Source organism: Hypanus sabinus, chromosome 29, assembly GCF_030144855.1.
Source record: "Hypanus sabinus isolate sHypSab1 chromosome 29, sHypSab1.hap1, whole genome shotgun sequence".
Lineage (NCBI taxonomy): Eukaryota > Metazoa > Chordata > Chondrichthyes > Myliobatiformes > Dasyatidae > Hypanus > Hypanus sabinus.
The window spans coordinates 15,157,275-15,172,339 of NC_082734.1; the positions used below are offsets into that span (position 1 = coordinate 15,157,275).

At 40.5% G+C, this 15,065-nt stretch overlaps 1 protein-coding gene across 1 annotated transcript in view; it reads left to right on the forward strand.

Annotated features, from left to right (window-relative positions):
* Positions 1 to 15,065, forward strand: part of LOC132382739 (meiosis inhibitor protein 1-like) — a 184,750-nt gene that overhangs the window by 125,826 nt on the left and 43,859 nt on the right. Inside the window, exons 18-20 of the mRNA XM_059953189.1 lie at positions 13,828 to 13,939; positions 14,099 to 14,159; positions 14,344 to 14,438. Of these exons, the coding sequence (XP_059809172.1) occupies positions 13,828 to 13,939; positions 14,099 to 14,159; positions 14,344 to 14,438 (268 nt within the window). The remainder of the gene's footprint in view (positions 1 to 13,827; positions 13,940 to 14,098; positions 14,160 to 14,343; positions 14,439 to 15,065) is intronic.

The following is a 15,065-nucleotide window of genomic DNA, read 5'->3' on the forward strand; positions in this document are numbered from 1 at the left end:
CAATTCCTCTTGTTATAAAGGCCATCATGCCATTAGCTTTCTTCACTGTCTGCTGTACCTGCATGCTTGCTTTCATTGACTGATGTACAAGAACACCTAGATCTCGTTGTACTTCCCCTTTTCCTAACTTGACTCCACTTAGATAGTAATCTGCCTTCCAACATATAGACTAGGACTCCCATACTGTTAAAGGGCTGGATGGGATAGTTTGTCAAATGCGTTCAGGACAGTTTCTTCAATCAGTATTTAGAGGTTTCTCCTAGAGAGAGTGCAATACTAGCTCCTATTGGGAAATGAGACAGGGCAGGTGACAGAACATTATGTAGGGGAGCACTTTACATCTAATAATTATAATGCCATTACTTTTAAGATAATTATGGAGAAGGATAGGTCTGGTCCTCAGATTAAGATTTTAAATTGGAGAAAGGCCAAGGCCAATTTGGATGATACCAGAAATGATCTGGCCACTATGGATTGTGTCAAAGGTGTACTTGGTAAATGGCAAAGCCTTCAAAAATGTAATTTTGAGAGTTAAGATCACATGTTTCTGACAGAATAAGAGACAAGGTTAACAGGTTTAGGGAACCTTGGTGTTTGAGACATATTGAGGCCCCGGTTAAGGAAAAGAAGGTCGTACATGGCAGGTTTAGGCAGAAAGGAGCAAATTAGCTATTTCAGTATAAAAAATACATGAGAACACTTTAGAAGGAAATCAAGAGGGTTTAAAAAAAGGCATGAGGTTGCTCTAGCAGACTAACTCAAGGAGAATCACAGGGCTTCTACAGATATATTAAGAACAAAAGGATAGCAAAGGACAAAGTTAGTCCTCTGGAAAATCAGAATGGTCATCTATGCATGGAACCAAAAGAGATGAGGGAGTCATTAAATGCATTGTTTGCATAGTCTATAGAGGCAGCAGTGAGCCCATGGATTGTATACAGATTACAGAGGAGAAGGTGTTTGCTGTCTTGAGGCAAATTAGGTTAGGTAAATTCCCAGAGCCTGACAATGTGTTCCCTCCTAGCAGAGATGTTTTAAATGTCCTTAGCCACAGGTGAGGTGCCAGAGGATTGAAGGCTTGCTAATTTTGTTCCGTTGTTTAAGGAAGTCTCTAAGAATAAGACAGGAGTTTATAGGCCAATGAGTCTGACATCAGTATTAGGTAAGTTATTGGAGGGTCTTCTAAAGGATCAGATATATAAGTATTTGACAATAGGTGCAGGAGTAGGCCATTTGGCCCTTTGAGCCAGCACCGCCATTCACTGTGATAATGGCTGATCATCCACAATCAGTACCCCATTCCTGCCTTCTCCCATATCCCTTGACTCCGCTATCTTTAAGAGTTCTATCTAACTCTCTCTTGAAAGCGTCAGAGAATTGGCCTCCACTGCCTTCTGGGGCAGAGCATTCCACAGATCCACAACTCTCTGGGTGAAAAATTTTTTCTCAACTCAGTTCTAAAAGGCCTACCCCTTATTCTTAAACTGTGGCCTCTGGTTCTGGACTCCCCCAATCTCAGGATCATGTTTCCTGCCTCTAGCGTGTCCAATCCCTTAATAATCATATGTTTCAATCAGATCCCCTTTCATCCTTCTAAATTCCTGTGTATACAAGCCCAGTCGCTCCAATCTTTCAACATATGGCAGTCCTGCCATTCCGGGAATTAATCTTGTGAACCTACACTGCACTTGCTCAATAGCAAGAATGTTCTTCCTCAAATTTGGAGACCAAAACTGCACACAATACTCCAGGTGGGGTCTCACCAGGGCCCTGTACAGCTGCAGAAGGACCTCTTTACTCCTATACTCAATTCCCCTTGTTATAAAGGCCAGCATGCCATTAGCTTTCTTCACTGCCTGCTGTACCTGCATTCATTGACTGATGTACAAGAACACCTAGATCTCATTGTACTTTCCCTTTTCCTAACTTGACTCCATTTAGATAGTAATCTGCCTTCCTGTTCTTGCCACCAAAGTGGATAACCTCACATTTATCCACATTAAACTGCATCTGCCATACATTTGCCCACTCACCCAACCTGTCACCCTGCATTCTCATAACATCCTCCTGACATTTCACACTGCCACCCAGCTTTGTGTCATCGGCAAATTTGCTAATGTTACTTTTAATCCCTTCATCTAAATCATCAATGTATATTGTAAACAGCTGCGGTCCCAGCACTGAACCTTGCGGTACCCCACTGGTCACAGCCTGCCATTCCAAAAGGGACCCATTAATTGCTACTCTTTGTTTCCTGTCAGCCAGCCAATTTTCAATCCATGTCAGTACTCTGCCCCCAATACCATGTGCCCTAATTTTGCCCACTAATCTCCTATGTGGGACTTTATCAAAAGCTTTCTGTAAGTCCAGGTGCACTACATCCACTGGCTCTCCCTTGTCCATTTTCATAGTTACATCCTCAAAAAACTCCAGAAGATTGGTCAAGCATGATTTTCCCTTCATAAATCCATGCTGACTCGGACTGATCCTTCTACTGCTATCCAAATGTGTCGTAATTTCCTCTTTTATAATTGACTCCAGCATCTTTCCCACCACTGACATCAGGCTAACCCAGGCATGGGCAAACTATGGCCCGCGGGCCATATGTGGCCCGTTAAGCTTTTTAATCCGGCCCGCAGAACTTGATGAAATTATATTAATAAACCTTGTTAACGTTTTCTCCCCCCAATTCTGGCGTTTTCCCAATAGATGACGCACTCTATATACATTGACCTTTGTTGAGGTGCAGCGTATTACTCCACATATGCGCTTTACTTTGTGACCTTGTGGCGACCCATTTCCTGGCACATCCGAACCGGCTCACAATTAGCCAGCGTTCTGGCTAAGAGAGATAGCCTGAGGGGATTTGCGAGCACAGAGCTCCGCATACCGGCGCGCTCTCCTTGCTCTGTCATTGTGCGGGTCGTTGTTGAGTTTTGGCACAGGGGACAATTGAATAAGAAGGAGCAGGACAAGTAGACCTGCATCTCCTACCGTTTTTGAAATAAAGACAGTCAGGAGGAGAGTGATGATGATAATATCTTGAAGGATAACAGAATTTTCAGTGCTTTAAAATAATAACTGTTACTATTAAAAAAAGCTGTATTTTATTCATTTAATTTTCAGTGTTTTAAAAGTCATTTCAATAAATAGCTAAATACCATGGGACTTCAAAGACAGATATTTTGTTGTAATGCATTTGTTCATTTTCAATTGAAATTAAAGCACATGTTTTCTACATATCCCATGATATTTTATTTTCTCTTATGAGGTGTATTACCAAAACACTCCGTCCATCTGCTCCTGGTCTGGCCCCCCTGTCAAATTTTAGAACCCTTTGTGGCCCTCAAGTCAAAAAGTTTGCCCACCCCTGGGCTAACCGGTCTATAATTCCCTGTTTTCTCTCTCCCTCCTTTCTTGAAAAGTAGCACAACATTAGCCACCCTCCAATCAGCAGGAACTGTTCCTGAATCTATAGAACATTGGAAAATGATTACCAATGCGTCCACGATTTCTAGTACCCTGCGATTCAGACCATCAGGTCCTGGGGACTTATCAGCCTTCAGACTGAACAGTCTATCCAACACCGTTTCTTGCCTATGTATAAATTTCCTTCAGTTTATCCTTTACCCTAATTCCTTTGGCCACTATTACATCTGGGAGATTGTTTGTATCTTCCCTAGTGAAGACAGATCCAAAGTACCTGTTCAACTCATCTGCCATTTCCTTGTTCCCCATAATAAATTCACCAATTTTGGTCTTAACTATTTTTTTGCTATTCACATACCTAAAGAAGCTTTTACTACCCTCCTTTATATTCTTGGCTAGTTTACCTTCGTACCTCATGTTTTCTTGGTGTATTGCCTTTTTTGTTATCTTCTGTTGCTCTTTAAAAGCTTCCCAGTCCTCCGGTTTCCTGCTTATCTTTGCTATGTTATACTTCTTCTCTTTTATTTTTATACTGCCCTTTACTTCCCTCATCAGCCATGGCCGCCCCTTACTCCCCCTAGGATCTTTCTTCCTCTTTGGAATGAACTGATCCTGCACCTTCTGCATTATTCCCAGAAATACTTGCCATTGTTGTTCCACTGTCTTCCCTGCTAGGGTATTGTTCCATTGAACTTTGGCCAGCTCCTACCTCATAGCTCCATAGTTCCCTTTGTTCAACTGTAATACTGACACATCCGATTTTCCCTTCTCCTTCTCAAATTGTAGGTTAAAATATATCATATTATGGTCACTACCTCCTAATGGTTCCATTACCTCGAGGTCCCTGATCAAATCTGGTTCATTGCAGAACACTAAATCTAGAATTGCCTTCTCCCTGGTAGGCTCCAGTACAAGCTGTTCTAAGAATCCATCTTGGAGGCACTCCACAAACTCCCTTTCTTGGAGTCCAGTACCATTCTGATTCTCCCAGTCTACCTGCATGTTGAAATCCCCCATGACATTACCTTTGCGACATGCCAATTTTAACTCTTCATTCAACTTACACCCTACATCCACCCTACGTTAATCAACCAATGTGTGCAGAATTTCTTACTGTAATTTATCAAGTCAGGTCAAGTAATTTCGACCATAACTGCTAGTACAGTACACAGTAAAATCGAGACATTTTTCAGGACCATGGTGATACATGAAACAATACAAAAACTACACTGAACTACGTAAAAACAACACAGAAAAAACTACACTAGACTATAGACCTATCCAGGACTGCATAAAGTGCACAAAACAGTGCAGGCATTACAATAAATAATAAACAAGACAATAGGCACAGTAGAGGGCAGTAGGTTGGTGTCAGTCTAGGCTCTGGGTATTGAGGAGTCTGATGGCTTGGGGGAAGAAACTGTTACATAGTCTGGTTGTGAGAGCCCGAATGCTTCGATGCCTTTTCCCAGACGGCAGGAGGGAGAAGAGTTTGTATGAGGGTGCGTGGGGTCCTTAATAGTACTTTGCGGATGCAGCGTGAGTGTAAATGACTGTAATGGCAGGAAGAGAGACTCCGATGATCTTCTCAACTGACCTCCCTATCCACTGCAAGGTTTTGCAATCCGAGATAGTGCAATTTCTGAACCAGGCAGTGATGCAGCTGCTCAGGATGCTCTCAATACAACCTCTGTAGAATGTGATGAGGATGGGGGGGGGGGGGGTGGTGGACTTTCCACAGCCTTCGCTGAAAGTAGAGACGCTGCTGGGCTTTCTTTGCTATGGAGCTGGTGTTGAGGAACCAGGTAAGATTCTCCACCAGGTGTACATCAAGAAATTTGGTGCTCTTAATGATCTTTACCGAGGAGTCGTTGATGTTCAGCAGAGAGTGGTCACTCCGTGCCCTCCTGAAGTCAACAACCATCTCTTTTGTTTTGTTCACATTCAGACCCACCACGGTCGTGTCATCGGCGAACTTAATGATGTGGTTCGATTGTGTGTTGCAGCATAGTCATCAGCAGAATGAACAGCAGTGGACTGAGCACACAGCCCTGGGGGGCACCTGTGCTCAGTGTGATGATGTTGGAGATGCTGCTTCCAATCCCGATTGACTGAGGTCTCCCAGTCAGGAAGTCTAGTATCCAGTTGCAGAGGGAGGTGTTCAGGCCCAGTAGGCTCAGCTTTCCAATCAGATTCTGAGGAATGGTTATGTTGAAAGCTGAACTGAAGTCTATGAACAGCATTCAAACATACATGTCTTTTTTGTCCAGATGGGTTAGGGCCAGGTGGAGGGTGATGGCAACAGTCTGTTGAACAGTTGGGATGGTACTTAAACTGCAAGGTGTCCAGTGGGGGGGGGGGAGACAGCAGGGTCTTGATGTGCCTCATGACGAGCCTCTCGAAACACTTCTTGGTTTTTTAATTATTATTATATATTGCAATATACTGCTACCGCAAAACAACTAGTTTCATGACATACAATATACCGGTGATATTAAATCTGATTTGGGTTCTGAAAACTGAGGAACAGATTCACAAATTATAGTCGGTAAAAATTAATCTGCATTTGCTTGTTTAAGTTCTAACTTTGAAATATTTTAGTACACATGTCTTGTACACAGGACTTTGTTTCTTTGATTTCAGTGTCATTAATAAGTGTATGGGTGTGGTAGAGCACTTGTTGGTTGATAAGATTTGAAACTCTGTCCACAATATTTCACGTTATTAATCATGATGCTCAGTAAATTTCTTGTGGCATTGGGACTGGGTTCTTGTCATTTTGTTGTGGAATTTTAGTACATGTTAACTAACAGATTGCCTTAATATTCCACAGAAAGTAAATTATTGAATAAATGTCAAAGTCAAACAAAAATTTTGAGTTCTTCTACTCATGTTCAGTAGCAATGTTATGGATCATCCATAGACAGACATAAAGCTCTCAAAGTAGCCTCAGCAAGATCGGACTGACTATTCTTGAGCAGTAGCCTCCCACAGCAATTTTAGTTGAATTTTGAGGTCTAACCCTATTTCATATCAGCTTTTGATCAACTGACTTGAAACAGTGGTATCTGTGGCTTTCCAAGTAATCAATATCTTCTTTGCTCCCACAGGAAGCTGCTCAGTCCCTCAAATGCTGACTTTAATCCCACTGCCAAGTTCTATAAATTTTGTCTGCCACAGCACCTTGAGTAGCTGCAATGGTAAAGCTGGTGATATGTGTAGCCATTATGTGATACCACTGGTCTCAGATTGTCTATTGGCTGATAAATTGAATGCTCAATGAAAATGTACAAGCTATTAACATTCACTAATTTAAGAAAGGTCCTGATTTTCATTATATGGATGATGAGATGGATTGAAAAAGGCCTTGAGGATGAAGAAGAACTGAAAGGTGGTAATAGCTTAAGTCAATTTCCTGAGTAATATACACAGCATCTGGGAGAAATACGGGCAGAAATCCTAAGACTTGACTAGTTATGCAAGGCATGTTAAGTTGAATGATCATTACCAATGCTGCCAATAGCTGGAGCTCCCACATTGCTCAAATAAGCACTTAAGCTCCTTCTCTATCACACACTCTCACGTGTTCTCTTAGACATACAAACACCAGTAGTAATTGATGGGTTTTTTTATTATTGTATATTGCAATATACTTCTGCCGCAAAACAACAAATTTCATGACATACTGTACAGTATTCCAGTGATATGAAATCAGTTCTGTGGAAGTGTTTTACCAAATCTTTGTTTCTTTGTAATTGCTCTTCTTCACTTCCTTAGACACTCCCTTAAGATGAATGATAACTTACTACTTGTTCACTTTTGGGAGTTCTGAGGAGGCTAACAAGACCAATGTGGGTATTATAGACTCCCAAAAATTGTGCAAGTGTTGGATGAAGTACTAGGTGGGTGGGTAGATTGTGAAGTAGTCTGCTGTGATGCTTATACTTGGCCTCAGTTCTGAGCACATCTCAGTGCTTCTTCATTTTGAGTGGTCGTGAGCCAGATTCTCAGGAGTCAATGGAAATATTATATTTCTTCAAGGGGTCTTTGAGCACCTCCTTGAATCTTTTCCAATTTGTGCATAGAAATCTCTTTCCATGATAGAGCTCAGTTCCAGGAGCCCAGTGTTGAGCATGCTAACAATGTAGCCTATCCAAAGTAGCTGAATGAATATAGCAGGGGCATCAGTACTGGAAATGTGTTAATCCTTGAAGTGAATTTGTAGGATTTTGTTGAGACAGACTAGTGGTATTTTTCCAGTGCCTTGAGATGCCTACTATAGATTGTCCTAGTCTTCAGAAACATTTTGGAAGACTGTGGATCATGTATTTTGTGTCATATCTGAATACTTAATCTATTCCTCAATTAACCAAGGACTGTGCTGTTTCAGTGAATGAGGTGGTGATTTCATCAACGATTTATACTTTCACCGAAAGGTGTCTCCTAAGATGTGGGAAGTGGTTCATGTTTTCAAGTGTCTTTCCCTGAATCTTTATTGTCAGGCAGCAGAATGATGCAGCAAGGACAGATTCTAATTACTGTAGAACCCACTCTTGTATGCTCAAGTAGAAATGTATGTAATAGCTTAGCCTCTGAGCATGTATAAACTCAAGTGTCAATTGTCTACTGCAACTCAACCACTGAGATTTGGGTATCCTTGATCCTGAGTGTAGTCACCATACCTTAAACATCACTTCATTAAAGATTAGCTCAATTCCCTTTCAGTGTTCTAAATGATAGTCATAGTTGTGTGTTTTTTTCAATAAAAATAATAACATTTTCTATTGGCAAAGTTTACTCCAAATGAAGGACAATACAGCCAAGAAACCTTGGCATTTGGATATTAAAATCTGGTGTTGCGTTCCTAAGAATATATTAGCGTTCAGATGTCATTTTCATTCTAATTGCTGCCATCTGCCAAGATCCTCCTCTCCTGCAAGCCTAATACACATTTTCCTCTGCCTTCTTGAGATGGGACTCTGGCGGCTATGTTACTTAGTTGGTAACAAATGATGGCATACAATGAAATTGTCTCTGGACAACACTGCAGGGTAAACTCAGGGTAATTTAGACATGGACGTCACTTCTTTAAGTCTCCATTAATATTCTGCAGTCACCTATAGGTTGTTCCCTTGGCGGCTATTAGTGTGATGTTCAGCTTTACTGGCTGAGAAACTAAGATTCAGACCTCATGCTGACACAGCCTGAGCATAAATAAGTGTTGCAAATTGTATAGGTATATGGCTAAGTGTGAGAAATCTACAAGTTGTTCATTTGGCAAGCAATAGCTCTTACGGTTCATAAAGGGCTCAGATTTCGAAGTGAATCTCAAAAATCCATTTGAGGGCTGTCTTCATCCACTAAATATTCAGGAAACCAATAAAGCCCCTAAATCTAAGTGACTCTTCAACCTGATAATGCCCACTGCAGGAATTAGTGATCAAGCCTCTTATATTGAGTGGAGAGCATACTGACCTTGCTCATACTCATGGCTTGCAGTAAATGAGATTATGAAATATAGCAATGATCAGTTGTTGCTACATAACTCATCTGGAAAACAGGAAATTCAGATATTGACTTTTACAAGCACAGGGGTCTAATTGTGGAAGATTACAAATCTTTGTTATCATTGATTTGAAAACATCAATATCTAATTACCTTGCTCTTCAGAAAGCTTGAGATATGAATATGGGACCCCGAACTGTCTTCTGAAATTGGTATATAGATACAAGTCCCTAATTTGTCTGGAGGATGCCAATCTTGCCTCCATACCCAACTTGGTGATCCAGCTCACAACATATTCAACAGCACCACCACAGACCACACTACCACACCACCACACTACTTATTCTAAGCAGATGCTATGTTCAGAAGTAGCTGCACATCTCATCCAGAGTCACTGCAAAAGTTTTCTTCTTAGAAAACTACAGAAATATGTGTTGTGAATGAGTGGCCACTTAGTCACCATTCAGATGAGCCCTCTGTAGATGTTTTGTGACTCAGATATCAGAAACATGTCCTGTATGCATCGTGACCGTGAAAGTTCCTGTTTTAATTTCCCAAGCTGCTTGATTCATGGCAAAAAAAAAGTCTCTGAACTTTTCTGCAGAAAATATTGATCTTAAATTGTATTGCTTAAAAATATAGCATTGCACAGTCAAATTTCTGAGTATGTCTTTTATGATATTACATCTTCCACTTTAAATCCTTTTTGATATGGAACCATTACTATTGATAGAAACTGTTTGGTAATAGAACAGTATTTTGTGCAGTAGTGTTTTTGAAGAGTGTCTTTTGTACAGCAGATTCTTCTTTCGCTAGCCGAATAATATTGCAGATACTTTGAATGGTGAATGAACCTGAATGTTTTTGTTTTCTCTCCCTATTTTAATCACTCCATCATTCCCTAAGGACAGATTAACAAAATGCTAATTTGTTTCAGACACAGGAGTTGCTGTTCTATGTGTCCAATACTTGTGGTTTGCATATTCTCTGTGCATTAAGGAAGTACAGGAAATGCAAGATAATAGATAACACTCTTGAAGGTAGTATATTAGTGTAGACAGCTAACAGACAACAAATGGAAAAGGATAGGGACAGATGGGTCATTTTAAGATTGGTGAGTTATAATGAGTGGAGAGTCTAAGAGTATAAAAGTGTCATAAGGGGCGCGTTGGGACTGGACCCAAATGCAGGACGCAGACACTGAAGTACTAGGAACAGGACGGGACAGGTCACAGACAGGGCTGGGGAAGCAGGACTGGGACAAGGAACTGGGAACAAGGAGCCTGGGGTGGACTCCGAGCTCGAGAGTGGACATGGACCCAAAGCCTGGGCCTTGACTCAGGCTTGGCCCCCCAAACCAGGCGAAAACGTGACAAGGCCTGGGTTCTAGGAGTTAGAGACTTGGGTTCCTGGAGTACTTGGAGGCTTGGAGTTCTTGGAGGTAGCTTCCTGGGCAGACGTGGGACACAACTTGACGGAGGCAAGGAACAGGAAGGGACAGAACCAACCGCAGGGTAATGGCAACCGGCCTGGCTTACCCGACGGAGGCAAGGGACAGGAAGGGAGCTCAGTCTGGGGTGTCTCCAAGACTCGAGGCGGCTGGTAACCTCGGTGGGCTATGGAACAGCCAAATCCATAACTCACTGAATGAACTATCCTTCTACCGGTGGGTTACTCCAAGCAGAGACTGATGAGACAACCCCACAACTATACTCAATCCCAGAGCCACTTATATTCCCAGCCAACAAGATGAGCATCAGGTGCAAATGCGTGAGTCCAACCGAAACAAGGGACAGTCGGAGGACCCGGAGTCTGCAAACCGGAACGTGAACTGGAATGCGGACTTCGGACCGGACCATGACAAAAAGTCTGTAAAGTAACTTGCACAGCTAGGTGAATGTGCAAATAAATGCAGATGTACAGCAAGATTTTAACTTTGGAAAATTAGAAAAGCAGAATATTAACAAAATGGTGTGATTCTAATTGTATTTTGGCATTCAGATGGTTGATGTCCTCAAACAACAAACAGGATTATTACCTCATCATGGTGGAGAGGCTTGCATGTTCCAGTGACTCCAAGAGTGATGTCATCTGGATATTATGCTCTTAGGAAGACAACACATAGAGAAAAGTTTGAGAAAGAGGTTTCAGGCATAAAGATCCAAAAGGGCATCAGACAGAAATACAATTGGAGTAGGATTATGGTCCCAACAGTTACAAAGGTGGAAAAAGACTACAATGGGGAAATGGTCCTAACCATGAAGAACATGTGAACCCAAATGCAAATGGAGCCTCCACTCTAGACTTGAGACATGCAGACTTAATCAAATCTAAAAGTCCAGTAGTGATATAGAATCAACAAAGGCTGCTGTGCTATGATACCTGGAATCCTTCAGCCAAATTTTACACACACACTGGCAGATGCATGATGGTTAATGGACACCCATGTGAGTACAGATAGCAGTTCAGCAGCTGTATCTGTAATTAAGCAGGAAATCAACACGAGGAAATCTGCAGATGCTGGAAATTCAAACAACACACACAAAGTGCTGGTGAAACACAGCAGGCCAGACAGCATCCATAGGAAGAAGCACTGTCGACCTTTCGGGCCGAGACCCTTCGCCTGCTGTGTTCCACCAGCATTTTGTGTGTGATCTTTCGTTATACTTTCATTCTCCATTAGTGATGAGGAGGGACCTGGAAAGGGTGAATGGTCGCTAAACAAAATGTGCCTCAGATGTAGGCTGTTGTTTTCTTCTAGTTGTGCAACTGCATCCAGTAGGATCACTATCAATGTGATCCAAACACAGAAAGGCTAAATATTTGGAACCTGGAATGTGATAATGCTCATGACAAACTAAAGAATGATTGCCTGATAGAGAAACTTACAGATAGAGGTAGCACGGTAAGACCATAGAAACATAGAACATTACAGCACAGAAACATTATAATATTATGATCTTATTAAACCTTATTAATATCCTTGCTGTAAAACATCAAAGATGTTCTCACCAAGACCCAAATCACCCAAATTACTGGAGACAAGTGAATGGAATTAATAGAGGATGTAGCTCCTGACAAATGAAATTGGAAGGTGACTCCACATTCATAGTGCTGGCTTTACCAGCAAGAGCAAGCTTCTTGTCGCATACCCTGAACTCCCCTTTGATGTTGATGAATAGTTGCTCATCTTTCACTGCACACTGGTGAATTCCAATGATTGCGTCAGGGAAACATTAAATCAATTAAATTCAGGCTCCATTCTTGTTATACCCTTGACATTGTAAATTGGAAGATGAGGTTAGTGTAGAGGATAAAAATTTTGGCATATATGTCTCTATTGTACAACTCTCTCACTTGAAGTACAGTACAGTTTGGGGATACTCATGAAAAACAGAAATGCTCGAAATACTCATTGGCTCACTCAGCATTTATGGCAGCAGATACATACCTGCTTAAAGTTTATAATTTTTCAGATGAATTACCTTTTATCTAAACTAGAAAAATGCAAAGATAAAATAAGAAAGGAAGAAGAGGAGAGAACAAAGGAAATGTTTTTATTAGGATGAAGAATAAAATATATTGAATATCAGATGTATTAATGATGCTATTTAAATGATCCCACCCTCTAAATTCTTAGAGTTCTAATGAAATATTATCAACTATAAATGTTAACTGTTTCCACAGATACTGACTGCCCTGCTAAATAGTTTAAGGATTTTCTGTTTTTCAGATTTTCAGTATCTTGTTGTTTTTATGCTTTTCAGTCTAATCCATCCGTGTTCAAAGGTCAAAGTAAATTTATTACGAAAGTAGGTATATATCAGCATATACAACACTGAGATTCATTTTCTTGTGGGCATACTCAATAAATCCATAATAGAACTTGGGTGTTCATTATATATATATATATCAACAACATGAGATGAAGAGACCTTGAAAGTAAGTCTGTAGATTGCAGAAACATTTCAGTGATGGGGCAAATGAAGTTTAGTGCTGTTATCTCCTTTGGTTCAAGAGCCTGATGACTGAAGGGTCATAAATGTTCCTGAACCTGGTGGTGTGTGTCCTGAGGCTCTTGTACCTTCTACCTGATGGCAGCAGTGAGAAGGGAGCAAGTCCTGGTTAGTAGGGCTCCCTGATGATGAATGCTGCTTTCCTTCAACAACATTTTGTGTAAACATGGCCGTTAGTGGGGAGGGGTGCTTAACTGTGATGAACTGGGCTGTATCCAGTACTTTTTGTAGGATTATCCATTCAACAGCATTGGTGTTTCCATACCAGGCTGTGATGAAGCCAGTCAATATACTCTGCACTAAACATTTACCGAAGTTTGCCAGAGTTTCAGATGTCATACCAAATCTTTGCAAACTCTTAAGGAAATAGAAGCACTACCGTGCTTTCTTCATAATTTTACTTAAGGACCAGGCCCAGTACAAGCCATCCGAAATAATTACACGGAGGAATTTAAAGTCACTGACCTGAATGTCTCTGACCTATCCCTCAGCAGATTGCAAATTTCATGGTTTATCCAGGGCTTCTGGTTGGGAAGGTTCTGAATTATTTGTGGGGATACACTTGTCTACATCGTCTAAGGTCTGTAACAACTATGTATTCATTCAGATCCACAGATGGGTCCTTGAACTTAGCCAGTCCACTGACTCAAAGTGTTTCTATAGTCACTCCTCTGCTTCCTGCAACCTCCTTTTAGTTGTCCTAATCTCTGGAATTTTGCTCTTTAGAGCTCTGCCTGTATAACTTAATATTAAACAATAAATTTAGGGCTAAAATAATAGTAAATGAGTTTGATTTTAAGTGTCTGTTAATTGCTTTGTTATGTTCTATTCATAACTTTTTTTAAAAAAGTTCCACCTCTGTATTTTTTTCTAACAGAAACATTATGAAAAGACTCCTAATGCCGCAGTGATGGAGGTATTCTTTTCTGTTCTCAGTGTCCAGTACAAAGTCTTACCCAATGCTGCCAAACTATTTTCTTCTAAGCTAGGTATGTTATTTTTGCCATTTGAATTTACTCTGTTTATGTACACATCAACACTATTATAATCTTGACATTTCTAAAATTAATTACTGTAATCTTACCACAATAATCATTCTTATTTAAATTTGGACTTTACTTACAAGCAACCTCTCATTCTACTTACAGCTTCCTCATCTTTTATAAGATTTACAATGGAATTGAAAGTCAAATTCTGTACAGGAGGCAGGTAATCAATAGATCAGCATATTTATGTTTGACTGCTGAATGTAGCTACCATTTTACTATTGAATGTACATATTTATATTTTACTCAGTAATTTAAAGTTCATTTCCATTTCACTGCTCTTTTTCTAGATGAGAATTCTAAAACAGAAGATGCATTATGTTTTTCTTTATATTTTCTTTTATTAGAAATTCAAGATTGAACCAGGCTTGCTCAGACTTCCTTTGTGACATGTGTAAAATCCTGTTTACAGCTACTGAAGATATTCTGAATTATCAGAACGGTAGGGATGTGTTTTATTTTTTCTTGCACCTTCCAGTGCCTCAAAAATACTTCCTTCAGGCTGTAACGGAAATCCAGTATTCTGACTTAGTATTTCTTAATGATCAACAGGCAGTATAATTTAACCAACCAAGTTGATCTGTCACCTTTTCCATGTCTGAATACCTTATAAGATGAGGCGCTAAACTCCATAACAGTGGGTAACACACATGTATTTTTGATCATGATGTGTCAATTCACAGAATCGCAGAGCAGTTGTACACAAGAACCCTTTTGGCCTGTGGCATAAAACATATCAACTAGTTCCACTGCTGTCTGCTGCACATAGCCCAGCTTTTTTTGGGTCCGTTTTAGGTATTTTTCCAGCTTCATTTTCTCTTTTGCCACCATTTCCTGGTATTTATTGCCTATACCTAAACCAGTGCTGTAAACCCCAAAAAAATCCAATTTTGCTGGAAAATGGCTTGGTAGAAATTCCTTTCTGAATTTCAGTCCTAGCTCTCTCTACTGCTGAAGGTTCCAGTGTTAAAGAAGATCTTCAGCAAATGACTTTCTGCAGAATCTATGATCTTTTTGTGTAGCTGGTAGTACAATCAGCCCAGTACTCCAGGGACTAGAGTTCAATCTT